The 27,541-nt window shown below is 40.4% G+C and overlaps 1 protein-coding gene across 6 annotated transcripts in view; it reads right to left on the reverse strand.

The window, feature by feature from the left end:
- Positions 1 to 27,541, reverse strand: part of CRTC1 (CREB regulated transcription coactivator 1) — a 127,751-nt gene that overhangs the window by 38,931 nt on the left and 61,279 nt on the right. For 4 of the 6 annotated variants that reach the window (XM_074204738.1, XM_074204736.1, XM_074204735.1 and 1 more), the window contains exons 2-6: positions 8,250 to 8,366; positions 6,692 to 6,739; positions 4,213 to 4,350; positions 3,103 to 3,164; positions 671 to 765 (exon numbers count right to left, since the gene is read on the reverse strand). In XM_074204738.1, coding sequence (XP_074060839.1) covers positions 671 to 765; positions 3,103 to 3,164; positions 4,213 to 4,350; positions 6,692 to 6,739; positions 8,250 to 8,366 — 460 coding nt within the window. The remainder of the gene's footprint in view (positions 1 to 670; positions 766 to 3,102; positions 3,165 to 4,212; positions 4,351 to 6,691; positions 6,740 to 8,249; positions 8,367 to 27,541) is intronic. The other 2 variants (XM_074204737.1, XM_074204734.1) reach the window with 1 other exon arrangement.

The raw sequence follows: 27,541 nt of genomic DNA on the forward strand, positions 1-27,541 counted from the left end.
GCAAAGGGGCTAAAATCAGTACTGGGAGAAGAAACATTCACAAAGATAAGAGCATGGTTCCTGAAGAGGTTGATGAGAGGAATAACAAGGTTCCTATTTTTAGATGCTCTACAGTATATGAAGCACTCTGGTGACAAAAATCAGGGGTAGTAAAGAATACAAGAGGCGCCAGGTCCCCATTTTATAGACAAGGAAACTGAACAGAGGGGGCAACATGACTTGCCTAGGGTCATACATCTAATAACTGTGGCAGTCAGAACACAAACCTAGATCTTCTCACCTCGAGTTCACCCAATGCTCTTTTTAATTACACCTTGTTGCCTTTCCCAGGTATGTATTTGTCTTCATACTTGGCAAAATAGTTTGGAATAATTGTGTTCCTATAAAAACTTGTCTTAAAATTCAATTCTCTCCCTTTTGTGAAGCATAGAAACAAAACTATTAAAAAAATCAACACCTGAATGGGGTTCTTGTCCATGTTTTGATCTGCAAAAAAAATCAACCTGTATATTTACTGTGATTAAGAGCAAAGAAAGGCCTCCCTTTCTTCCTTAATAGCCCAATTGTCAGCTGGTAAGTCACTAACTGCAAGTCTCTCAGGTTTAAGACCCAGCAAAGCAGGTAGACTTCCTGGGATTCTGCAAAGAATCCTCTTGTCACTCCCAGTTACCTCTTTTCTGCTGGATGTCTTGGGAGCTTCCTGCAAAGGAGTCTTGTTGAGCAGGTGTCATGGTGCTCTGGTGGAGGGCAGAGTCCGAATTGGTCCTGCCGGAAGAAGAGACAGGCTGTTAGCTTCCCCCACTTCAAAGAGGATGGACCCACCAGACTCTTGTTTTACTGCCCCTCTCCCTTCCCTGCTCTGCCAACATGACCCCACTGATCAACTGACTGAACCCAAGCATAAACACCAGGGTCAGACTTCAATTTCATTCAGTAAGCACTTCTTTTAAAGTTGTTTTTTTTTCTGCAAGGCAAATGGGGTTAAGTGGTTTGCCCAAGGCCACACAGCTAGGTAATTATTAAGTGTCGGAGACTGGGTTTGAACCCAGGTACTCCTGACTCCAGGGCCGGTGCTTTATCCACTGTGCCACCTAGCCGCCCCTTAGTAAGCACTTCTTAAACCCCATAACATCCCTAGTCCTGAACTGGGGGTTAAAGCAGTCTCATCCTACAAAAGTTCATGTCCTACCATGGAGGGAAAAAAACATATTCCCACATAAGTAAATGCAAAATACATGGAGAAAAATTCTTGGAGGGGAGGGCACTAAACCTTGGGGAGAATCTGGAAAAGCCACCTGTTGGAGGGTGGTGCTGGACTGGAGACTTTAAGGAAATTGGAAATGCCAAGAAGCATAGTCATCCAACTGCCCATGCAAAGGCCAAAAGACTATTGGCCAGTTTGGCTGCAAAGGGGAATAATGGGGGCTCTGTCCTGGTCCTCTTCTCTTTTCCCTCTGTACCACTTCCCCAGGGGATCTCAGCCATGCCCATAGAGTTGATTACCATCTCTGTGCTGATGGTCTTCTGATTACTTATCCAGCTCTAATCTCTCTTTCAAGGTCTAGACTCACATTTCCAACTGTTTTCTGCACATTTCACACTGAACTGACCTCGTTATCTTTCCCTCCAATCCCTTTCTCCTCTGGAACTTCCTCACACTCTCTCCTTATATTCAAGCAAGGGTCAGGTGCTGTCATTTTCCTCTTCACATCATGCCATATTGCCCCTTTTCTCTTCTGCCACTACCAGGATCCCAAAGCAGAGACTTCCCACCTAGGTTAAACTATTACAAGAGCTGCTGCTCTGTCTGTCTACCACAAATCTCTCCCTTCTCTTGTTCATCTTCCACTTGGCTATCAAGTTATTCTGCCTACTGTTCTTATTCTGTTGTTTCAGTTATGTCCAACTCTTTATGACCCCTTGACAGGCCAAGGGCACACCATTAGTAAATTAAGTGTCTTAACCCTGTTTATCTCAGTTCCTCATCTGTAAAAGGGGCTGCTTGAATCAGTGGCTAGGGTCATTTTCCAAATGGGAAAAAGCCCTAAGGAGAATCTTGCCCAAGTCACTGTAAGACTGTCATTTTCTGCAAACAATATTAGATATATCTACTATCCCCTCTTTCTTTTTCTTTCCTTCCTTCCTTCCTTCCTTCCTTCCTTCCTTCCTTCCTTCCTTCCTTCCTTCCTTCCTTCCTTTCTGTTTTATACAAGACAATGGAGTTAAGTGACTTGCCCAAGGTTACAGATTATTAAGTGTCTAGGGCTGGATCTGAACTCAGGTCCTCCTCACTCCAGAGTTGGTGCTCTATTTGCTGTAACACCTAGCTGCCCCTCCCCACTTCCTAAAGCAGACACCAGCAGTGGGAGGATTGGAAAGAAGGGAATGAATGTCTTTCTTTCTGTCTGTCTGTCTCTCTCTCCACACACATACATACACATGCACATACACAAACACACACACTTTTTTGTGATCCTTTTAGATTTCTCAGTTTGGCCAACATCAAGTATCCTTGTATCTCAATTTTAGCTTAGGGATAACATCGCCTCCTGGTCAAATATATAAAATATTCGGATGACGACATGACTCTAGTAAACACTAGGAACCAAGTACAATAGTAACAGTACGGAAACACACTGGCAACCAAGCTCAATGATTAAAATCTGAACGACATCACTCAAGTCCTTCCTCTTGGAGTCATGGTGTCAGTCACCAATGAACACTCCTCCCCAGAATCCTCACATAATAAGCAGCATGTCAACAGCCCTTCCAAATGGCAGAAAGGAGCCTGGGAACACATTCCTCAGAAAAGGTCCAGTGAAACAGGCTAGTTGAGAGCAGACACAAAGGGGCTTTTGGAAACTCAACAATAAGCAAATCAGGCAAAACAAAATAAATTAAGCATGAGTGGTGCCAGCACTCACAAATGGCTGCTAAAATGATAAATCTATAGCCAGATTAGAGATCAGAGTTCAAGAGGTTCAGAGCAAGAACTGTGGCATGAATGGCTCAGGGAAGGCACTGCTTTCCCTGAAGACAGTATCACCATGGAGGGGCCCTGGGCCTGAATCTGACTCCAGCACACACACGTTATGCACTAACCTTCTCCAACTTGTATCTGACGGAGGTGACAGATAGACGGTCCCATATGGACAGCTGTCCACGTGATTTCATGATTTAAGGGGAAAACAATCAAATAATCCAAGCTTGGTGGCAATCAGCACCCCCCACCCAGGACAACTTTAGTTTTCATAGTCTGATCCCATATGGTTTTGGCCAAAAGGACAGCAAATCCTATCTTTGACAGGGCAGGCTTCATCTAGAATGGTGAATTAACAAGAAAAAGCAGCAGGAGAGAAAAGGGTGAACTGAGTCCTGGGCCCCTCCCTCCCAAACAGGCTTGTCCATCCCCTTGTACCTGGCTGGAAGACAGTAGAAGCCACTCTAACTCTGAGGCGTCTTCCTCCTGGCCCTCTTAATTTGGCTCCATGCCCTTTCTCCCTATCCACCACTACAATATGTTTTCCCTGGTGGTACAACTCAGTTCCGCCTACCACTCAGCACTCTCCTCCTGTGAACACACATGTGTGGGCTGCAGCCTTTCCAGGCAAAGGGGAATGTGGTCATGAAATGTGGGGCCGGGGCAGCAGGGAGTCTGGTTCAGCTGCCTCCTTCCTAGGGTCTTAACCTCCACCCCAGTTCTGAACTCAGCCTGTCGGCATGGTCCCCTGGGCAGGAGAGTTCTGTCCAGGCCTGCGCTCATGGCTGCTCCTGACTGGCTGCAAGCTGAAGCTTGTGCTGGTCCTCAGGCCCAACAGCCCAAACCTCAGTCTTTAATGCTGTTCACACTACAGCAAAGATGGGGAGCTCCTGGTTAGGGGAAACCAACCCAGAAAAAGAGGTTAATGAAAATAGCCAGTCCCACATCTTTGTGACAAGATTTGTAAAGGGTCTATTCTACCATTGCTACTAACTATCCCCTCTTCTTTGGACTTCAGGCGCCCCTGGATAAAATGGTTTCTAACAAACTTAAGTGTTAGCCCCCTTCCAGTGCAGACATTCTCAGTTCTAATATTCTTTCACTCTCAGATGTTCCAAGATTCTTCCAATTTGATGGTCTATTCTAAGGCCCTCTCAGCTCTTTCATTGTTAAGCTCTACAATGGCACCTCTGCTGACTGCTTGCCCCTCAACCCTCCAGGGAAAAGGATATCTGCCGTCCATGTTTATCCACCGACAAGGGGCGCCTGTGAGGAGACCCAAGGCGGTTGCGGTCCCGATATACTCTGTCCACTAGGCCATGATGCCGAGTTGTCCGGCTGGTATCCAGGCCCGATGACTGAAAAGGAGTCTGATGAGGGAGGAGGGGAGAAAAAACAGAGAAAGAGAAACCCATACAACAGTTACCAGCTGCAGAAGCCAGAGAGGAGCAAGTCTCCCTCCACCCCTTTTAGTTAAATGAGGGAATTCAATTTCCCTTTACAGTTCCCTTTCTTATCTCCCCACCCCCATCCTGACCCTTAAAAAGTCTTGTCCAGCATCTTCTGGTCTGGATCAAATTCAGGAGATACCCAAAGAGCCCTTGAATAGAATGCATCCCCAAGCACAAAAGAGGAAAGCAGATGAGGTCCAGTCTCACATTCATCATTTCTTCAAACCTCTAAGGCCCTCAAACCCTTTGAACAAACTTGAAAAAATAGAAATAGAAAAATAGAAAGTTGCCCAGGAATCTGCTGAGAGCTGGTGCATGGAAAAGGAAAGAAAAAGAAGATAGGGAAGGACAGGGCAGGGCTGGGTTGGGCAGGGAAGGACAAGGCAGGGCAGGGCAGGGCTGGACCAGTGCAGGAAGCATGCCCAGGACAGTGTGCATCCAGATGGGACATCCAGATGGAGCCAGCTGTAGAGCGCTACCCTAGAGCTGATAGCAAGAAAGGCAGAAAGAAATGCAAATGGGGTCCAAATGGCTTCAGCACCTTCTGCCAGGGATGCTCTCCCTTTTTCTTGCATCTCTCTCTCTGACACCAACTTCACCCTTCTTTCTCCTCATCCCTCCACACCCATAATAACCAAGGTATTCTCAATTCCTGATGAAGCACAAGTTCTTTGTGCTGTGGGTGGTCAGTTGGTATCTGCAGCTCCCAGCCTCTGGGTGAAGTCCAAGGTTCTTCAGAGGAAATTCAAGGCCTAACCTCCTAAACTGTATATTCTGCTGACTTTTAGCTTCTTCAATCTAGAAAAGACCTTTGTTTCAATTCAGTTGAGTTAAAGGGTGCCCAGGTACCCCTCGATCTGTTCCCAGTGCCCTATTTTAATTTAAAAGGCTACAGTGTCTTAGCTGTTTGTTAGGGGCACAACCCCCACTAACTTCTTCCTCCAGGGTTTGGGTCCTGACAACTGGCAACAGGCTCCCAGCCTGATGAGTTTTTCCAGGCTTGAACATGTGATCTTCTGCTTAGTCTCCAGCTCACTGTCATAACACCTGGCTAAGGGACACAGTGGCCTCTGCCTTCTCTCCAACTGCCCCTTGCTATCAGGTAACATGATATGCACTACCTCATTCTTGCCATGCCAAGAAAAGACCTCAGAGGAGACCCTGGTTTCCACCTAGAGGTACAGAAATCCTAAATGTGCCACTTTGATTCAAGGCCTGGATAAAACAAATCATCATCATCATCATCATCATCATCATCATCATCATCTTCTTCTTCTTCTTCTTCTTCTTCTTCTCTCTCTCTCTCTCTCTCACCATCTCATTTGACTTTAGTTACGCTTTGTGTGCTTTTTAAAAACTGTAGGCAAAAACCAATTTCAATAATAAAACATTGCTCCCATTTTATAACAATGACATGGATTTCTGTTCTCTATCACAAATGGAGGCTTTGTTCTTTTCTTCTAGATTTAATCTTTTTATATTTAGCAAATTCTGACTCTCCCTCTGCCCCAGCATCTCTCTTAACACACCTCTTCTGTACTTTTAATAATATTCCCAAACATTCTCAAGATGGGAATCCTGTGTACATCTCTTTCTATATAATCCAGTACCAATTCCTAGCTGCCTTTTAGGAGTTCCAGAAAGATGGGAAGCCTCTGGTTTGACTTGCAAGGTCAGGATTCAGGATATTTTTCACCAGGAGTTCATGGCAAACTAAATTAAAGAGTCCCATTTTCCTTTAAATTAAAATCACTCATTCAAACCTAGGCACAGGAGAAGCAGACATGGGAGAAAGCCTAAGGGAAGAGAGGGAAGTTGTGACTGTCACCCTGTAACTGCCATTCTATTCTTCCCAGGTCAACTAGAAGGGATTTAGTTCTTCCCCAAGATTTTTTTTTCTTAAAGAAAAACATGCCAACATGGTGCACATGCTTAGATGCTGTCTGATTAAATTATGGGATAAAACAGCTCAGAAAGAGCTGCTGCTGTCCATCAAAGAAGCAGGAAATGTGGGATAGACTACAATTGAATCCAAAGAGTCCATCAATTAAACAATATTCATTTTTCAAAATTGGGATGCGGAGCAAATTCATTTTCATTTGACAGACCAGAACAACTCTTTGGGAGCTGTAAGGGTGCGTCAACCAAACAGGGCGCATACCAAGAAAGAGAGAACAGGGAGTGTCCAAATACGTATCTGCTCAGGGAATCTCAAGCCAGTCCCAAATACGTATTGGCACCAGCCTCAATACACGTTTACCAAAGAGACAGGAGCTGCTCCCAAGGTCTCTCCAAGAATTCCGCTGCGCTGTAAATGCAAAGAACCGAAACATTCAGAGATCCCACTCATCCACCTTCCTCCCCACTTTGGGTACACCCATGGATCTGTATCCCTACCCCATCTGCTTATCACTGCACATAACTTTTCCCAACCCTTTGGATATGGCTCATAAGGGGAAGGCAGTCAACCCATGGGAAAAAGAGAAAACTGTGTGGCATCATTGCTGCCCCAAGAGAAAGCTTCTACCTGGGGGGGTCTAGCCATGCAGTAGTTTAAAAAAAATGGTTTATCAAAAAGTGAAATGGTGACTATCAGGAAGGCTAAGAAAAATGGAAAAAGTTAGGAAGGAAATTTGCTCCAGTAAGGGCTAGGTGGGAGGAAAAATCAAGAAAGACCATTTTGAGGAGATGGAAATGATTTAATTTAAATACAGTAAAGTAAAAACATAAACATATATGTAAATGATTATACACATGAAGTTACCTGGGGGTGAGGTATGAGGGAACAGGTCACTTGGAAATGGATCAAGAGCTCCTCATGGGGAAAAGGCTAAGAATTCTTGAGGAAAGTCCTATCCACAGCTTTCTGTTTATCCTGTTACTATGGACTGTTAAGTCTGAAGACCCTAAGACCTAGACTGTATATGCTGATATCATTTTCCAGCAATGAGAAAGGTATGGCTCATAAAAGGAACAATTTATTTTCTAATTAGTCAAGCCTCTGTCCAAGCACAGCCCAAAATGTTCTCAAACAGGACCCCAGGCTGAGGCCCAGTTTTCACACTGCTCCCCCAACACATACATCACCTCCATCTGCAAGTCCGTAAAAGAAGGAATGAGTGAGATCCAGGTTGCTGGATCTGAAAATAGGCTTTTCCTTTGTTATGGTGAGTGGAATTTGTCTTTAATTATCTATAACACAGACAGTAAGGTGCTAGAACATGCTCTGTAGAATAATTTGTTAGGGCAATGACATCTTAGTAACAAGAGACTTCACTAAAGGGATCTGCCAAGAAACATTTGTGGAGAAGTGGGGTCAGGCTGCTGGGTTTTTCTTCTGAGAATTACAGGGCTTGTGGATTATAGTCAAGAAAGAAGAAGCCAAGTTCCAAAGTCCCCAAACAGTTACTGCTGCTGGTAGAAACTGACCAACAGGTGTAGTGACTGCTGAAGTACTCTTGTTCAAATAGCATCCTCGCTATGGATTCTGTTGACAGGGGAAAGACTCGAAGAGGATCTGGGGAATCTTCACCATAGCAGAGACAGCCCCTGCCTGGCTGCACTGTTTCCTCCTATCCCCCGAGAAAGAGGGTTCTGGCAATCACCAGGAAGCTCCCAAAGGCTAAAATGGGCCTTAGAGTATCCCATTTTTTGATATAGTCACACACCAGATTTGCACTGATCACCACATGGCAGCCAATCTGGGTTATGGAGATTATCAAGGGGAATGGGGGTCAAGGTTTCCAATCCCTTAGTGAACCAGAGTTGAGGGCAGAAGCTCATTCCCTTAAATGGCAGAAGGAGGAAAGAATACTCACCTGGAAGGGCAAGTCCATGGAGCTGCTCCCAATCTGGTTCACATTGGGCAGGGACCCTCCATAATACTGGCCTCGGCTCTGTCCCAGCTGGAGATACTGTGTTTTCTGTAACTGTAACTAAAAGAAAGAAACACATTGCAGCTGCAACCAAGGAAAGGATGCAAGTCCCCAAACATACCCCAAATAAAATGCAAGATTAAAAAAAATCAGCTGAACAGAAAAAGGTAATTTTAAAAGAAAGGCATACTCCAACCAAGGGGCAGCAGCACACTGTGAAAAGAAGCCAAGCAGGAGGCCCAAACTCTGGACTCTAATCCTGGCCCTGCCACTGTGAGTCACACTATGTGCTCTGGGCCTTCTCATTTGTAAAATGGAACTGGAGATGATCCCCAAAGTCGTGACCAGGTTTCCAGGTGTGTGCCAGGCGCTACGGCCCATCCTAAAATGAAAGGCCCTTTCCAGAGTTGTCATCTTAAGTTCTATCTGCTAAGTTCCCTAATGGCTCTTATATTTTATGAGGCAAAATCAGCAGGTTCAATGACTGGAGAAGTCTACACAATGATAAAGATGGGGTTCAGGCAAGGAGTTCATTCCTGAGGTCCTTATAGATCTTAGCTTTGCAGTTCCTCCAAAGATGTTACTTCAATTTTGATCCCAGATACAGTTGCCATACTTAGTCACTGCAGAAATCTAATGAAAAGATTAGAAGCAAAGTGAGAGGACAGAGGAAGTGCCTGTTAGTCCCAGGCAGGACAGAAAACGCCCCATAGATACACCTCTTTGTACATGCCCGGCTTCCTTTGCATGTGGACATTTCTGAATGGATGCAAGAGATAGCGGAGCTGAGAGGAATATCACGCGGAAGGCCCTTCACTCCCAGGGAGACACTTCCTTCCACTGCCAAGGGCAAGTAGAAGACTACACAGAATCTGAACTTGGACACCCTTGATAGAGGAGAAACAATTTCTTCAATGACAGACTGCATTAGGCTTCCCTGACACATGAGTCCTAGAGGCAGAAGAAACATTGTGCTTTGAAAGCACTGTGTATCTAAAAAAAACACAAAAATGCGCGCACACACACACACACACACACACACACACACCTGTGTCCATGCAGATTAATGGCATTAATCAGATCAGAAAACTTGTTTCTAAGGAAATCTCTCTGCCCCATCTGTGTTCCTACTGCCCTTCTCAATAAGGAATGGGTTTTTCACTTGTTTCCCACCTCTCTCACTTGTTGTGAGGTATGTTTGCTCTTCTTTAGCCCAGAGAACACCATGCCCTTCCCTCCCTGCATGGAGCACACCCTCCTTTAAGGTCAGGATCCTCACTTTCAGCCATCAGCACCCTCATTGCCAGTTTGGCCATTTTAGCCAATCAGGAGATATGGCTTCCCAGCCCAGCTGGCTTAGAGCACCATAGAGATCCTCTTTCTGGAAGTCATTTATTCACTGCTCTACCCAAGGAACATGGCTGTATGTTATAGTTCTTTAGAATCACAAAACATTAATGTGAAGGAACTTCAGTCAAAGCCCCACTATAAGCCTGATTGTCTCTCTAGAATACATGACAATCATGAAGCTTCTATCATATTTCTAATGACAGATCACCCACTACTTATCAAGGCAACCCCTTTCACTATAGAGCAACTGAATGTATGACAAGTGCCTCCTAATAGTAAACCCCAATATGTCTCTCTGTGCCTTCTCTTCATTGACTTAGTTCTGGGGTCTCGGGTTACACAACTCAAAGCCAATCCTTCTTCACAGGACAGACCTTCAGGTATTTGAAGACAGGGATCACATTTATCCTACCTAGTCCCCAAGTTTTCTTTTCCAATTAAACATCCTCAGTTTTCAGTAACTTATGGGTGGGTGCTCAACCCCTAGTTGATCAAAGACTCCTCATCAGAAGGGAAAGGATTAATTCTTGTCTCCCCCCCACTTTCTCAGCATCTAATAGGGCACTTAGAGATGGGTAGTGATCAGTCTCATAGTCAGAACGTTCAATTCTTGGACACTGTGCAGATTTGGTTGCTAAGGTACAACACTGTGTATATCAACAAAACTGTCTCAATTTCCCTCACAAACAGATGCTGCCAGTGCACTCTGCATGCAGCCTCAGGCTGCTCACAAACATAGCTCAAAAGCAATCTCCTTTAAAAATAAGGCATCTCAATCATGGGCAGCCTGCATTGATCCAACTCCACCAAATCTCTCTTGCTGACTTCCTTAAGAACTTGAGAACAATCAAGGACAGAAAGAAGACCTTCTCTAAGTTCAGCTGCTAATTGTAAACATGAGGTTTAAATTACATCAGGATGTTTGCAAGGTGCTAACTATTCTTGTGAGGTAGGGAGAACAAGAATCATTATCCCAATTTTACAGATGAGGAAACAGAGGTTTGGATGCTCAGAAACGCAAAGCTACTAAGTGTCTGAGGCAGTCAAAATACCACTGGAGGAACTCAATCATATCAATATTGACATTCTCACTATAAATAAAACCAGAAGTTGAAGCTATATGGAAGGATGGTTCACAGGTTCCCCTTGGAAAGACTAAATAAAGGAATTGGTGGAGCTTGTCTTCTTGTGATCAGAGACCACCAGAAACATAGGTTATTTGGTTATTTGGTCATCTTACACTACAGTGCTTATGGTGGATATGAGAAAAAGGCCACTCCTACTACCACACAATATATGTATCAAGAGGATAGTTGCAGAAGATAAAAAGTTCTAGGAAAAATTCTAAGAACTTTCCAAATTATATTAACATATACTTAGTATTAACTTAGTATTAACTTAGCCTTAATATTTAGTGATTTGCATGCAAAGGTGGCCATGTAAAGGACAACAAAAAAGTCAGAAAATATAACAGAAGTCCAAGAACTTTAACCTTTAAGAAACCCCACACTTACATATTAAGAATATTTTCTTCAAAAAGAGGATCAGGAGGCATTAGACATAGCAAACAGCTAATAATATCATCACAAAATATGTCTTTAAAGGACAAGAAATGGCTTGTTACTGATATGAAAAGTGATCTCTGAATCAGCTGTATGGAAATTATCAGACCATCAATTTGTTAAAGAAAAGATCAAAATCATTATCAAATTAGAAAAATAAAAAAACCGAGAATGTCATGTGAAAACAAACAGTGCTGGCCTTGGCAAAATGGCTGCCTAAACAGGAGACAGACACATACCTAATATATTGCAGCAGGATAAAAAATGATCAAGAAATCCAAAGAGAAACTATACTCCAAAACTGCACAAAAGTTCACAGGTAATAGGAAATAGGATCACCAACAAAGACAGCAATGCACAAATCTATGACCTCTCAGAATGACCACATGAACCAAAAACATATATAGCTTTCAAGAACTCTGTGTTCAGAGATAGCAAGGAGAAGGACTTCCAGAGAAAGCTCCAGGTGAATCAGATCAAAAAGCTCAAGGGTAGGGAATTTGGAAGCATATAACCCATTGCTCAGACCAGGACACATCAGATCAAAAGCTAGCATTCTGTCTTTTTTTCCCCCCATTTAATAGTATTTTGTTCCCAATTACATTAAAGATAGTTTTTGACATTCATTTGTTTTTTGGGTTTTTTTGCAAGGCAATAGTGTTAAGTGACTTGTCCAAGGCCACACAGCTAGGTAATTATTAAGTGTCTGAGGCCAGATATGAACTCAGATTATCCTGACTCCAGGGCCAGTGTTCCATCCACTGAGCCATCTAGCTGCCCCTCGACATTCATTTTTATAAGATTTTGAGTTCCAAGTGTTTCTGCCTCCTTCCCTTCTCTCCCCCAGACAGTAAGCAATCTGATTTAGGTTATATATGTACAATTATGTTAAACATATTTCTACATTAGTTACATAGTGAAAGAATCAGAACAAAAAGGGAAAATCATGAGAAAGAAAAGAAAAAAGAAAAAAAAAGTAAAAACAGCATGCTTCAATCTGCATTCAGACTCCATAATTCTTTCTTTGGATGTAGACAGCATTTTCCATCATGAGTCTTTTCGAATTATCTTGGATTATTGTATTGCTGAGAAGAGCTAAGTCTATCATAGTTGATCATCACACAATGTTGCTGTTACTGTGTATAATGCCTTTTCCAGGTTCTGCTCACTTCACTCAACATCAATTCATCTAAGGCTTTCCAGGTTTTTCTGAAATCCACCTGCTCATCATTTCTTTTTCTTTTCTTTCTTTCTTTTTTTTTTTTTTTGCAAGGCAAATGGGGTTAAGTTGCTTCCTCAAGGCCACACAGCTAGGTAATTATTAAGTGTCTGAGGCCAGATTTGAACCCAGGTACTCCTGACTCCTGGGCCAGTGCTCTATTGATTGCACCACCTAGCCACCCCTCATCATTTCTTAAAGCACAACAGTATGGGCATCCCCTCAGTTTCCAATTCTTTACCACCATAAAAAGCTACTATAAATATTTTTGTACATAGCATTCTGTCTTGAGAGAAATCTGAAGATAGAAGGCTCTGAACTTCCATGGAAGTCTAACCCTAGGGAGATGAAGGTCAGCAATGAAATCCAGGTGAGCCAGAGCAAAACAAATTGAGTGTAGTCATCCTCCTCAAAATGCAGCAAAAGGTAGAACCTGGCACTGGCACAAAGTCCCAATTAAAAAAATAAAGCTGAAGAGACAAGTAAGCCAAAGACAAGCCAGTATAAAAATTATTGTAGATCTAGAGGACTCCCCAAAGAAGGAAGAGGATATTTCCAAAACAATAGTAAACAGAGAATTCAAAAAAAAAACAAATTTTCTACAAGGACTACATGAATACCTAAAAGAAATGAAACAAGAGATAAAAATAAAAAAAGAAAAAACAAAATTAAAGAGTTCCAGACTAAAGAACTGGATAAAATGATATTAGGAATCTTATATTTTCTTCTGTTTATTTTTCAAAAATCTTTGTTTTAATGATTTACTGTTTCATGGAATCACTGACGCCTTGGTCAATTTTAACTTGGTTGATTCTAATCCCTTTTCAGAGATTCCATTGCTTTCTCTTCAAAGCTATTTAGTTTTCCTATTCGTTCATTATCATACCTTGTCTGAAACCAAATGCAGACCTACTTATCTCTGATTCCATCAAAAGATGAAGAAAAAGTCTAATGCCAGACTGGCAAGAGCAGTAGATATAGAGGAAGAGAAACAAACTTGGACTCCTTATTTTTACATGGACTCCCTTCCACCTTTGCAGATTTCTTCCTCTTTCCTCCTGTCCACACATTGTCATTCAGTGACATTCTTTGAACAAGGTGCTCTAGATCCCCTCTCAATACATTTTCATTGACTGGTCCCCAGGTCTGGAATCCTTCTAGTCTCTATCTGTTTCCTGGCTTCTCAAGTTTCCTTTAAAGTCTCAGCTAAAATCCCACTTTCTGCAACAAGTCTTTCCATCCTCCTGAATGGCTAGTACCTTCCTTCTATTGATTATCTTCAATTTATCCTGGATATCTTATTTTCAAGTTGTTTGCATGTTGTCTTCCCTCATTATATTGTCAGCTCATTTAGGGCAGGAACTCCTTTTGTCTTTCTTTGTATCTCATGGTTTAACACATACTTGGCACATACTTGGTGACTTGTCTCAAGTTAGACCCTGTGTGAACTAAAAAGCACAAAATAAAGGCCTACTGCTTCTAACAGCCAGTCTGTTTCTTTTGTGCAAACTCCCAAAGTCCTTCAAAGAAACTTTAACCAACTGGTACATTCTTCCTCAAGTCTTCCAGGTGAAATATTCCTAGATCTTTCAACTGCTCCCCCCCATGATATAGTTAGGTCATTTGGCTTACTGATTTTTCTTCTAAAAACTGATATTCAAAACTGAATACAATATTCCAGATGGGGTCATTGAGGGTCAAATGAAGACAATCACATTAAAGGATCTCAAATGTACAAAAACCATATATCAAGTTAAAATAATGTACCTTCGTGATCAAAACAAGATACTTTTAAACCAAACCAGGAATATCATCATAACCAAATATTCACAAGTCAGGAATCACAAAATTTGAAAAATTTTAATATTAATCTCAGGATGAAACAATATCCTTTCAAAAACACTTCAGTGTTCAAAAAATGAGTCATTAATATTCAGTAATGAAGAGTTTGACTTATGTCAGTACTTTTCCATTCCTACTACCAAGTTAGGCAAAAAGGTAGACTATAAAAGCACTAAAATGGAAATCAGAAAATCTGAGCCTCAACTCTTACATGTTATAAAATGTCTTTCCTATAAAATGAAGGGGGTTAGATTATGTCTAAGGGTCATGTCCAGTTCTAAAACTTATTCTCTATTCCTTTTCAACTTTGCCATTCTACAACCTAAGTTTCTTCCATCAACCAGATCATTCTATTTTGTAAATAAATTTTCATCTTGTTTTTTTACATCACCAAAATTTCTCCCATTATCCATCTTCAAAAGAGTCACCCTTAAATTTAATAAATTATATTTTTCAAAAGGAAAAAAAGAAATCAATACATTGAAAAAGGTCTGAAAATATTTTCAGTGTACTACACCCATGGATTTCTCAGTCCTGCAAGAGAAGAGTGTCTTCTCATATCTCTCCTTTGGGGTCAGGCTTGCTCTTTATAATTTTTCAACATTTACTTCTGATTGTTTTGTAGTTGGTTTTTCCATTTACATTGTTGCAACCTCTGTGCATGCTGATTTTTCTTGGTTGTGCTTACTTCACTCTGCATCAGATTCTGCAAATCTTTCCAGTTTCTCTGTAGTCATAATGTCATTTTTTATAGCAAAGACGTTGAACTCAAATAGAAACCAATCCCTGCGTGCCACATATTAACAGAGAAAACTTTAAATTAATATTTCCCAATTACTTTTTTTTTAGTTTTTTGCAAGGCAATGGGGTTAAGTGGCTTGCCCAAGGCCACACAGCTAGGTAATTATTAAGTGTCCAAGGCTGGATTTGAACTCAGGTACTCCTGACTCTAGGGCCAGTGCTCTATCCACTGTGACACCTAGCCACCCCTCCCAATTACCTTTTAATCCAGTTCTGGGGGAATTTGACACCTTTGACTTAAAAGCATAATAATATTCCATTACAATCACGTATCACAATTTGTTTAGCCATTTCCTAACTAATGGTCATTTGCTTTTTTTCAATTCTCTGCTATCTCATAAAGTGTCATCATAAATATTTTGATGTATATGGAATATTTCTTTTTGTCAATGCTCTCCTTGGGGCATATGCCTACCAATGAAATCTTTGGGTCAAAAGGTATGAACATTTTAGTAACTTTTTGTAATTTTGTAAATTTTAGTAATTTTGCAAAATTCCAAATTGCTTTCCAGAATGGTTAAGCCAATTTACAACTTCCTTAACAATGCATGAGTGTAGTCTGTCTGACAGTCTTTTTAAGGACTCTTCTAGCTCTAACATTTATATTCTATATTCTCAGCTCTGACAATCTATGTTGCAAAGTTTCCTCCAGCTCTAATGTTTTATATTCTATGACATAAGGATCATAAACTTTCTAGTTCTTTAGTCATTTCCAGCTCAAATAAATTCAATTTGACAAACATTTACTACACATGTGCTTTACTATATAGAAGTCACTATGTTAATGTAAAGACTAATAGACAGCCTTCTTCTTGGGGGGGGGGGGAAGCAAGATTAAGGGAAAAATTGTAAAATTCAAAATAAATAAATAAATTTAAAAAAAGAAGTCACTGTGTTAGGTGCTTGAAATACAAAGACAAAAATGAAAAAATCATCCTTGCCTTCAAGACCTCACAAAGACATGAAGTCAAATGAAGACAATCACATTTGTATGTAAACAATCTAAGGAGGGGCAGCCAGGTAGCACTGGTCCTGAAGTCAGGAGGACCTGAGTTCAAATCAGACCTCAGACACTGTGCCTAGCTGTGTGACCTTGGACAAGTCAAATAACACCATTGCCTTAAATAGATAAAAAAAATTTAAAAATCTGAGGAAAGGGACAGTCCTAATCTTCTAAGCCACTCTAGCTCCAACCTTCTTTGTTTTCCAATCCTTTAAACTTCTAATATTCTCTATCCTAAAAATCCCTCTCAATTCTGATGTTCTATGTTCTAAGTCCCCTTCTAGCTCTAACATCCCATGCCTTAAGGTCCCTCCTAGCTCTGACTTCTTTTTTCAAAAATTCTTTCCAGCTCTGGTATCTTGTATTCAAAGGTGCCTTACAGTTCTGGTGTCCTATTGTTCTGAATCCCCTCAAATGACATTCTGGGTTCTAATGCCCTTTCCAGCTCTGTAAAGTTTGTAACATTATGGTTCTTCTCCAAACACTGAATGTATATGTATATGTAGTGTACAGACTACACTCATTCATACACACATTCATAATTTATATGGTTCCTTCTCCCTCCCCCCAACTCCCTCCATGCTCTAAAGTTCCTTTCCAGTTCTGACATCCTACATGTTAAAGTCCCTTCCAGCTGGGATGTTTTGTTGTTGAGATTCCTTCCAGGTCTAATAACTCTATGGCATTATGGCTTGCAGAAGCATTCTGTATAGCTTAGCTCCTCCTAACATTTCCACTCAAGAATTATCCTGGGGTTTTTTCTCTGCATGAAGGTATTAAAAGAGCATTTCCACCTGATCATTACAATTCTGTCACTTCATTCCCCTTCCAGTCCTGCTCCTGACCTTCTAGACTTCAAAATCATGCCTCTATTGCTGTCTCACCCTGGAACTTCCCTCAGCGCCCATGCAGTCTGCTTGCCATGGAATATCCCTTCATAAGGTCTAGTCCCTTTCTCCCATTGGTGAATTCCTCTTTGAGCCTCCAATCTGAAAAGGGGCCCAGGCCAAGCCACTTTCAGCTTCCTCCAGGCGCCCTTTCCTGACTTTCTAGACTTCAAAATCATCCCTTCTCAGTGGTACCTTCAGTCCACCAGAATATGAGCTCCCTGAAGACAGGAACTGTCTTTTAAGTCTGATTTTGCATCACCAACTCTTAGCTCAGTGTTTAGCACACAGTTAACATTTAATATTTCCTTCTTTCCTTCCTTCTTCCTTTCTTTCCAAACACATTTCTCTGTTCACATCAGGGCCAGCTTCCCTTAGGTCCTAAATCATCAAGCATAGCTTTGGCAACATTATCTGTCTGTTCCTCTCCACTCCATTCTGTTATGACTTTGTATGGAAGATAGCATTTATAGAGTCAGAAGCCAACACAGTTCAAGACTTTGTTCTATGTTGATTGCCATATTCTTCTGACCTAGCAGAAAATTAGATATTCAGTCAAGGGCCATAGAATCTGCTTCCTATTTCAATCTCTAAAATGATCATTTCCATAGCAATTGGATTCTGGGGTCAAAGACTATAAGAAAGGAGAGAGAGCCAGTGTCAAACTAACCAAAGATGGGGGGGAGGGAGGGCAGGAAAGGAGGGGACCAGGCTATCCTTGGAAATCTCCAATTGAGAAGGGAGAAGAAAAGGAAAAGGAAAACTATAGGTTCATACTCAAACACCAGCAGAATCAGAGACTCCTCATCTCCCTAGTGAGGTGACTGGCTAAAGGATCAATATCATGCCACTACAAGAGTCAAGCAGAAGTAATGAACATATCAATAAAATATGCAATACTTCCAGTTCATTATTTAACTGGTGCTTGATTGGCTAAATTCACACATCCATTTCAAAAAACCTTATTTTAATTTAAAGAATAACAGGACCTCAGAGCAAGGAGGAACTTCAGAACAGAGGAAATGTACCCTAGAACAGAGAAAGTTCAAGCTGGAAGGAAACTTAGGGGGAAAAAACCTAGCACAAGTTCTTGGTTTTTGAGATGAGGACACTGAGGAGAAGCAAGGAAAAAAAATGATTTGCCTAGGATCATAACACAAGTCAGTGGTGGAATCAGAGCTGATACTTACATAGATGTCTGCCTACCAAGGCAGCTTAGAATCAGAGGACTGGTAAGTAAATTCCAGCTCTGCCATTTATGACTGTACCACTCTATGAATTGGGACAAGCCACTTCACCTCTCTGGACCTCAGTTTCCTCACCTGAAAATTAAGAGAATTTGACCTGGCTGACCTTGAAGTGTCCTCCAGTTGTGACATCCTTCATTGGTAGCAACTTTTCACAAAGGTCAGCTAATTTGGGGCTCTTCCCAAGTAGACAAAGGTCAGTTGATAGTACACCACCCTCAAGAGCCCAAAGAGTCAGCTGGATTCTCTAAGAGTAGCCAACCCTCCTCCTTCTGCAGATGGAATCTTGTTTTTGATACTATGTATGATTATTGTCAAGTCTCTTAACTATTTCCATGGCAACATGAGCTTTTCCTTCTAATGAGATTAAAGTAAATTAATGGCAGGTTTTCTTGATTGCTGAACTTGGCCAACAAATGTTTGGAACTTTCCTTGCTGAAGCAGCAAAGAGATGTTGCCAATGAAGTCTTCTTTATTAGTCTCCAGGGGAATTGCAGATTGACTCTCAGCACTGGCACTGGAAGGGTCCTCTGAGGCTCTAGATCCACCCTAGGTCTGAAGCGGAGAATTCCTCAACAACATCCTTGACAGAAGGTCATCCTATCTCACACTAAACACCTCTGGTGACAGACACTCATTAGAGAACCCATTCTATTGTGGGATAGGATATTCTCTCTTTCAGTGGTCTACAATTTGCCTCTCTGTAACATCTACCCATTAATTCTATTTCTTCCCATGGAGACCAAGCAGAGTAAATCCAATACCTATTCTTTCCTGTAATGAAATGTCACATACTTCAAGAAAGTGAACATGTACATTATCCTATGCTCTCCTCTCCACTGGGTGTCTTACTAACTAAAAGGAGTCATTCTTCTCTATTCCTTCAAGTGATCTCCACTGAGCATAGCTTAAAGTCTCTTCATCATTCTGCTCATTCAAACTTGGCAACATCCCTTCTAAAGTACTGCCACAGAAAAACTAGAATGATTAACTTCTGAGGTTAAAATGTTGGAATGCATAGTGCTATAAGCCAAAGGGATTTGGCGTCTACCACTCAACTGACTAAGCACATTTTAAATTCAAATTTGAATTATTATATTTATTTACATAAAGCATCCCCTTTTATATAGCTAATCTAGAATTTCTTATATAGATCTTCTATATCTCTCTATATGGGTAAGGCACAGAGCCTTATCTATAATAGACCATCAGTAAGTGTTTCGCTGAACGAATAAATGAAGAAGTTGCTGCCCCCAAATCCCTAGAGGTCCTGGAGCCAGCAAGGGAAATTGGATTTCTTTGGGGAGTTTTTGCCTATCTCACAGTTCTAGAGAATGGCAGGATGAAGCAGAAAAGCAGGGGAATGGGGATAGAGTACTGGCCCTGAATCTGACTACTCAGAATGGAGGTTCCAGAGTGGAATACAAAGGACAGCAGGCAAGAAGACAGTTAAGGAAGGAATGGGGGAGGAAAGGGAAGAGGAGACAGGAAATACAAGGCTCATGAGTTTCTACTAGATTCAGGAGACAACTGGAAATGTTTTGAGGGTTCTGAGAATGGGATTCACAAGGCTGAAATACCCTAGAACATGATTTTTTGTTCTTTGTAAAATAGGACAGCAATGTCCTTTGCAATCAAGAGACTTAAATTTTAATAGGTGGCTATTAATAACTTTCCATGTGTCTTTAGGTAAGTCACTTCATCAATTAATGAACAAATATTTATTAAAAGAATATTATATCCCTATGTGCAAGGAACTGTGTGGTAGGTGTCAAAGATATGAAAGAAAAATATGGCAATTCCTGACCTCAAGGAGTTTCTATTCTATTCTATCAAGGGAAACAATATGAGTATATACATAATATAGAAAAAGGAAATACAAAGTAATTCAAGTTGGCACCTGTAGGATGGCACTGAAGCACCTTGGGAAATCAAGAAAAATCTCTTGGCATCTCTTATTCCTCTTGCATTAAAATGAAGAGTAATGACACATAGCTATCACCCTTACCACAAAGAGATTCAATGGATGAATCCAGCTGGGCATCCCAAGACCAAAATGATGAGTTCCTGGTAAAGGACTCTTCTGGAGGGATAAAACTGTCCTGGTTCCCAAACAGAGCAGGTTAGGGCTCAAGTCAGTCTGGGGTAGGATTGGGACTAGAAATACCTGCTATGTTTTTAATTTATGTGAGCAAGGAAACAGCCTCAAAAAAATTAAAATTAAGTAGAGTTGAATCATGTAGTTGGACTAGATTTCTAACCTCCCTTCTCTTTCTGAAGTATCTTATCTTCTACATCCTTGTTAGCTCTGATACCATGTTCTAATCCTTCCAGTTCTAATGTTCTATGTACTTAGGTCCCTTTCCCTCTTTTTTTTCACTTTAAAAGAAAAAATGACTATATCTGATACAATGTCTTATATCCTAAAGTTTCTCGGTGCTTTAATGGGGCGTGAATGGTAACAGCAGATTTAGAGTTGAGGGAAGAGAGTTAGATTCCTCACATATGTGTGAATGTATATACCTTCATATGAGATTATCCAAAAGAGAAAACCTGAAAGGAAACTGAACACAATAGCTCCAGATTGCCTATGGAGTTCTGGAAACAGAGGTAGCTACAGAAAAAGTATCTGCTTGGCACTGAATCCCTAATAACCCTTATTCAGAAAATAAGATTCTGGGAACTGAGAGTTTATAGCTTCCCTCCTCCTTAGCAGCTAATTGCTGCCAAATGCAAACTCAGAATAAAGGTCTTCTTCCTTCAGAGGAAATAGCCATAGCACATGTGGTCCATGGTCTTAAGTCCCACCGTAAGCACTCTTATCAACATGGTACTTTATACACACTCACTATGATAAGGGTGGAGTGTATGTCTGAGGAGATCTTGGAGATATAACCCTTGAAAATCTGATGAACACAGGAAGTCAGTTTTCACAAAAGCTGCTAGCTTTGCAGTTTCCATAACCAATTTTTTTTAATGCATATGATGCTAAGATTTTCAGGCTTTAGAATAGCCTTAGAATAAGTAAGATATGATAAATAACATCCCAGAGAGATTCTTAGGGATAAGTTACTTACATTATAGTTCCAGTTCTGCTACTAAGTTAATCACTAAAGTCTTTTATTTAAAAAAAAAGCACATAAAAGGAAGCTGGAAGGGAAGAGTTATAAGAGATTTGGGGAGATAAAGGCCCATTAGCAGTGGGGGTTAGAGAGATGTAGCAAATCCAGAATGCAATTTGACAAGGAACAGGGATCAAGGATCATCCCAGTCTCAAAGAAATTTAGATGGAAGGCTAGAGGGTCTTTTTCAGCCTTAGCATTCAATGTTTTAGGGTTCTTTTTTAGCTCTACCATTCAACATTCATATATCCTGAGCTGAAATGTACTTGAAAGGTCATCTAGGTCAATGCCCTGAGGTCTAGGGAACCAAAGTGATTCTCCCAAAGTTACACAGAAAGAAGAAGCCTCAGAGTCATTAGGGCCTTGAATTCGAACTCTGACTTCAGAGTTAGAGCCTTGCCTACTGAACCCCAGTACCTCCCTACATACATATACACATATATAAACATACATACATACACACACAGACCTAGATATATGCTTCTATGAACCTTTGGTTAATACTGTTCTCTATCTAATCTCTATTTTTCCAGACTCTATTCCATTGGTACCTCTTGTAAGAAGTTTTTGCAGAAATCCTTTACCCACCCATTTTCTTCAAAAGAAATCTTTCCTTCCTAGATTTTGCAAAGCACTTTGTGGATATCTCTTTATTCCTTTATATTCTGTTGTGAAACAGAGTATTTGTTCACATGTCCTGTCCGTTAGACTGGAGACTTCAAAAGTATACCTAGACCTAGTCTGATTTCTCTTTCATCCCTTTTCTTTCATTTAGAAATTTCCTTAAACAAACATCTGTTAAACAACATTGAACCTGGAGTCAAGGTTTTGAGCTGTACATAGTAGCCCATGGCCTGTCTTAACTTAGTCTGAAAGAGGACAAATAATCATTCTTACCCCAAGGACCCATTTGCAGTCAGACTTCCACCCTTGATCATCCATTAGATCAGAGCAGAAGTTTCTCTGGCCCAGGAAAAAAAAAACTAAAGCAAACTAAGCCATCCCAAGTTTTAAGCAACCTGATTTTTCTGCTTATGAAAAAACATTGCCAACATCAGCAAGTTTTTTATTAAGCAAACATTATATGGCTAGGATTGTGCTGGGTCCTGAGAATACAAAGATACAGGAAAACTGTACATATTTAAGTGTGTTACACAAGGTAATGTGGGAATAAGGGCATGTTCAGGAAAGATCTTCTATGGGAGATGGCATCACCATGACCATTCCTTTCAAAGTGTGTTCAGAAGTCAGTCCAATTCCCTTTCAAAAACTATTAGAACCAGAAACTCGCCTTTAGCACTAGCAATAACATGGGGAGGAAATCAATCTCTCTCTCTCTCTCTCTCTCTCTCTCTCTCTCTCTCTCTCTCTTTCTCTCTCCTACAATAGTTGTGAAGAAAGCACTTTATAAAACTTTGAGTGAGCACTGGAGAACTGTGAGTTACTCTTATTACTCCTAATCAAAAATGTTCCAAGTCATAGGGCAGCTAGGTGGCACAGTGGATAGAGCACTGGCCCTGGAGTCAGGAGTACCTGAGTTCAAATCCAGCCTCAGACGCTTAATAGTTACCTAGCTGTGTGGCCTTGGGCAAACCACTTAACTCCATTGCCTTGCAAAAGCCTAAAAAAAAAGATTGTTCCAAGTTATAATCAAGATGCTATCACCCTTCAGTGTGCCAGAGTGGAAAGGGCTGGGTGAGAGAAAGCCTTTGGGAAGAACCTGGAAAATCCCATCTTCTCTCAAGTCTCTAAACTTCAGTTTCCTCATCTATAAAATGGGAATACTCATTCCTACAGGGAGTAAGTGATAGAAGAGCATAGTGTGCTATACAAATGTGAGCCACTCTGAATTATGGCAACCCTACCCACAGCTGCCCTTCTCCAGTATCTTCTCTCTTGCAGTCAAAAGAGACTTTCAAAGGAAAAACAAATCTTGCCTACTTCAGCTGTGATCACAAAGGCATCCTCAGAATCACAAAATCTCAGCAGTCAAACCACCCACTCATCCCCTCCCCTCAGAGGAAAATTACAAACCCACTGAAAGAAGCCTATTGGTTTTCTTTTTCTTTGCATTATTCTCCAGACATGTAAATGGTAACATCATATTGGGCAGCTGCACAAGGTAGACTAGACCTACTCTTGCTAATCAAGAGTGGGCATAACCATAAAAACATTCTTTTAGAATAGTAAAGGACCCTAGCATGTAAAAAATCAGAACTAGACAACTGAAAATAGAATGTGAGAGCTAGAAAGGGCCTAAGATGTCAAAGTTCCACCCTCTCACTTGGGAGAGAGGTGAGGAAAATGAGACTTTTGGCAGTTAAGGAAGAACAAGAAGTTTAAAAATGACCAAGTCAATAGTCAAAAGTTCTGCCATTTGAAAAATGTAAACAGAATAGTTCCAAGGTCTTGCTGGTTAAGTTCTATTAGGAAACCTCCGTTTCTAAGGAAGGCCAATAGACAGTGGAAGTTAGTGTAATAGAGCTCAGGGTCAAGTCTCTTATCTTGCCAATGCCTGCATGCCTTAGTTCAGACCTAAGCCAGTCACTTCCCCTTCTCCACCTTCCCTCTCTAATTCTATAGACTAAGATCCTTTTTGTCCAATACTCAGAAAAATTCAAAATTTAGATGGGGCTTTCAGAGGATATCAAATCCAACCTATTCCTGAGTTGGGATGTCCTCTCCAATAATCAATGAGAGGAAACACACTCCTCCCAATGCATCCAGTTCCATTTTCTCCCTAGATATGAGTGCTGTGGGAAAGACTATGTCATTCCCTTGGACTCAACTCCAGGCTTTTATCTGGATCAAGAATGAAATATCAGTTCCTCTGTTTAGCATTTAAACCCTTCATAACCTGGCCTTTTCTCACCTTTCTAGCCACATTCTATGCACAGGCTCCCTGGACTTCTTGATTTCCTTCACACATATGATATTCTCATCTCCCATCTCTGAGCTTTGCACTGGCTGTGCTCTACACCTAGTGTTGTTCCTCCTCACTTCAGCTTTTTAGAATCCCTGGCTTCCTTCAAGACCCAGCTCAGGGGCCGCCTTCTACAGGCCCTTCTTGGTCACTCTAGCTGCTAGTGTCTTCCTCTTCATGGAAACCATTATGCTTTTAGGTATTTCATAAACAAATAACTATAACTATAACTATAACTATAACTATATATATATATATACATATATATATATATATATATAGAGAGAGAGAGAGAGAGAGAGAGAGAAAGAGAAAGAGAAAGTCAAAAAGTCATTAAATGTAGGCTCCCTGAGGGCAAATTTTGTGTCTAGTGTCTGGAACAGAGCAGGTACTTCATAAATATTTATGAACTTATCGATTAGAAATAATCTTTCCTTGCCAGGGATCACCATCTACCCACCTTTGCCTCTTAAAGAAGGCTGCCATGTCAAATTGACTCATAATGATACTCTTCTCCTCTTCCCATAATTGTGCATTTTATTTTTTGAACCCAAATATCACACTTTACATTTACCCTTCTTAAATTTCATCATATAAAGAAAGAAGGAAAACAGGACCACAGGAGGAGAAACTTCAAATAGTCCTGGAAAGTTACAATAAAAGCATTTTCTTTGTTTATTGGTTTTATGTTCATTTGAAAGGCAATGATTTTGACTGTTTTAAATGTTTGTTTTAATGATGTTCATTAAGTATAAAATAAAAAAGCTTTAAAGTTTTTTTAGATTTGTTCCATTGTTCTAGCCTGTTGAGATATTTTGTACCCCAATTCTTTCATTCAAAATATTTATTTCTTTATCCTCTTTTTCTATCATATAAAATCTGAAAAGCAAACTTTATTTAGATGGCTCAAATTTGCACAGCTAGTCTTCTCTGAACTTCAGTCTCATAGCATCAAATGCTTAATACATTTCATCTAGCTAGCCCACTAGCATCTCATCTTCCTCTCTGAATTCTCCCCTGCTCCAAAGAAAGTTACATCAACAAGACGACCAATCCTTATAAGTCAATCAAATTTATAACTTCAAAATCATCATTGGCTCCGTTCCTCTTCTGTAGTCCCAAATCCACCATCTGTCTGATCCTGTTGATTCTTCACAACATTCCTTGAATCTTCCTTCTACTCTACTCACACATACATCACTATTGTTGTTATGCTAATGATTTCTCTCATAATTATAATAGGTCTCCCAGTCTCCAATCTTTCCCTTCTCTATTCCATCTTCCAACTGCCCCACAAAAAAAAAAAAATCCTCATAATGCACAGGACTGACCATGTCAGTCCCTTATTCTAAAACCTAATGCCACTCGAGTAAACTAGAAACTCTTCAGTCTGGCAACAAAAGGTTCCCCAATCAACCTCTACCCTACCTTTCCAGTCTAATTTCACATTCAAACACTAAACATTCCAGTATTAGTACTAACTATTCTCTAAATTCAGTATTTTACTTCAGAATTTCTCAATTAAAAAGGACCTTAGAAGTCAACTACAAACCACAAACTAGAATTCCTCTCTCCTGAAAAGTAATCAGGTTACCTTTGAAGATTTTCATTGTTCTGCCTTTAGTTATTTCCCTTCCCTGGAAGGTAGTTTTTCCTGTTTTCTCTTCAGAATTTGTATCATCCTTTACAATTCTATCTGCTCTGTAAAAGTTAGCCTAGTCCTTACATTTGTTCTATCCTTCTGTGGGACAACAAAAAGAACAGAATGGAAGTTCCCTGAAGGCAGACACTTTTATTTTTGATACATTTGTATTCTCAGTGCTTTATATATGGTAGACACAGAAATGTTTGTTCTATTTGGCTGTAGCATACTTGCAAATGTTCACAGATTTTAATCTTACTTAATATTTTCTAAAACTTTTCCAGGTAGCAAAGTCAAGTTCACTGGACTATATATTGAAGAATTCAACATTTAATCTTTTTGAAAATAAGGACTTATGTCCATCTCCAGACCTACAGCATTTCTTATAGCTTGGCAATCATCTCTGGAAGGCTTGTCACTCCCTGGGACATGATTAATTCACCTCAGTCTGGTGACTCGGATTGATAGCTATTTTGCTCCCTTACCATCTCTGCATTTATCTTGAGTTCTCAATATTGTTCTAAATGCTTGTGGTTCCTTCTCCTTGGAAGAGGAAGAAGAATCAAAATTAGACAACTATATCTGTCTTCTCTATGTTATATCTTTCAATTGTTCCCCATTGTACAAGTCACTTAAATCTCTCTGAACCTCTGTTCCTTATCCATAAAATGAGGGAACAAGACTAGGCAATTTCTAAGATTCTTTCTAGGACTGAACTGATGCCCTTTCTTTGATCTACCCCCACTGGCAATCCCATTCTTCCTCTGATTTCCACCATCAACTTCCCTCCCTCCCTGCTCTTTTTTTTTTGTCCCACAGAGGCCAGATAATTATTAGTCAGTTATGGTGGAGGGGGGGATTTATTTTCAGACAATGGTTGTCCTTGATGGCCACTGAAGTCATTTCCAATTCTAAAATGTTGATATTCCTGACTGGGTACTTTGAACAATGTATATATGAGTATGCCTGTCTGTCTGATATCATCTCTTTATTGAATTGTATTGTATATCTTTATTGTATCAGTTTTATGATCTTCTTCTGGAGGTCATCAACTAATCCCTCCTTCTAGCCAGATGGTACTAAAACAAATCCCTCTCCATTATCTCCTCTCAAGTATTCCCTATCATACTTGCTTCTTTCCTTCCACTAACAGATTTTTTCATAGCATCTTCTTGATATACAATAACAGCTGGCATTTACATACATGACTTTAGGCTTTTCAAAATGACTTAAGATAACATTATCCCATTTGATCTTAACAACCACGTTGTGACACAGGTACTACAGGAATCATTATCCCCATTTTAGAGATACGTAAATTATGGCTCAGAGAGGTCAAATGATTTGTAAAAATTCACAAAGGTTCAAAGAGGTAGGACTTGAAACTAGGTCACTCCTGATTAGCCCTCTTCATATATCACATGGCTAGTTTGCTATTATTGCTTCTATCTGTTCCTATTGAATAAGACATATCCTGGACATGGGTCATATACCTCAGTATATCTCAGTTAAATCTATGCTGCAAGACCCCTCCCAGCTCTAACATTCTATGTTCTCAGGGCCCTCCCAGCTCTTGACATTCTGTGACAGTCTAAATCAAAAGGGTCTATTATGTTCCTCTTGGATAATCTATATTC

The sequence above is a fragment of the Macrotis lagotis genome, chromosome X, assembly GCF_037893015.1.
Source record: "Macrotis lagotis isolate mMagLag1 chromosome X, bilby.v1.9.chrom.fasta, whole genome shotgun sequence".
In the NCBI taxonomy this organism is placed as follows: Eukaryota; Metazoa; Chordata; class Mammalia; order Peramelemorphia; family Peramelidae; genus Macrotis; species Macrotis lagotis.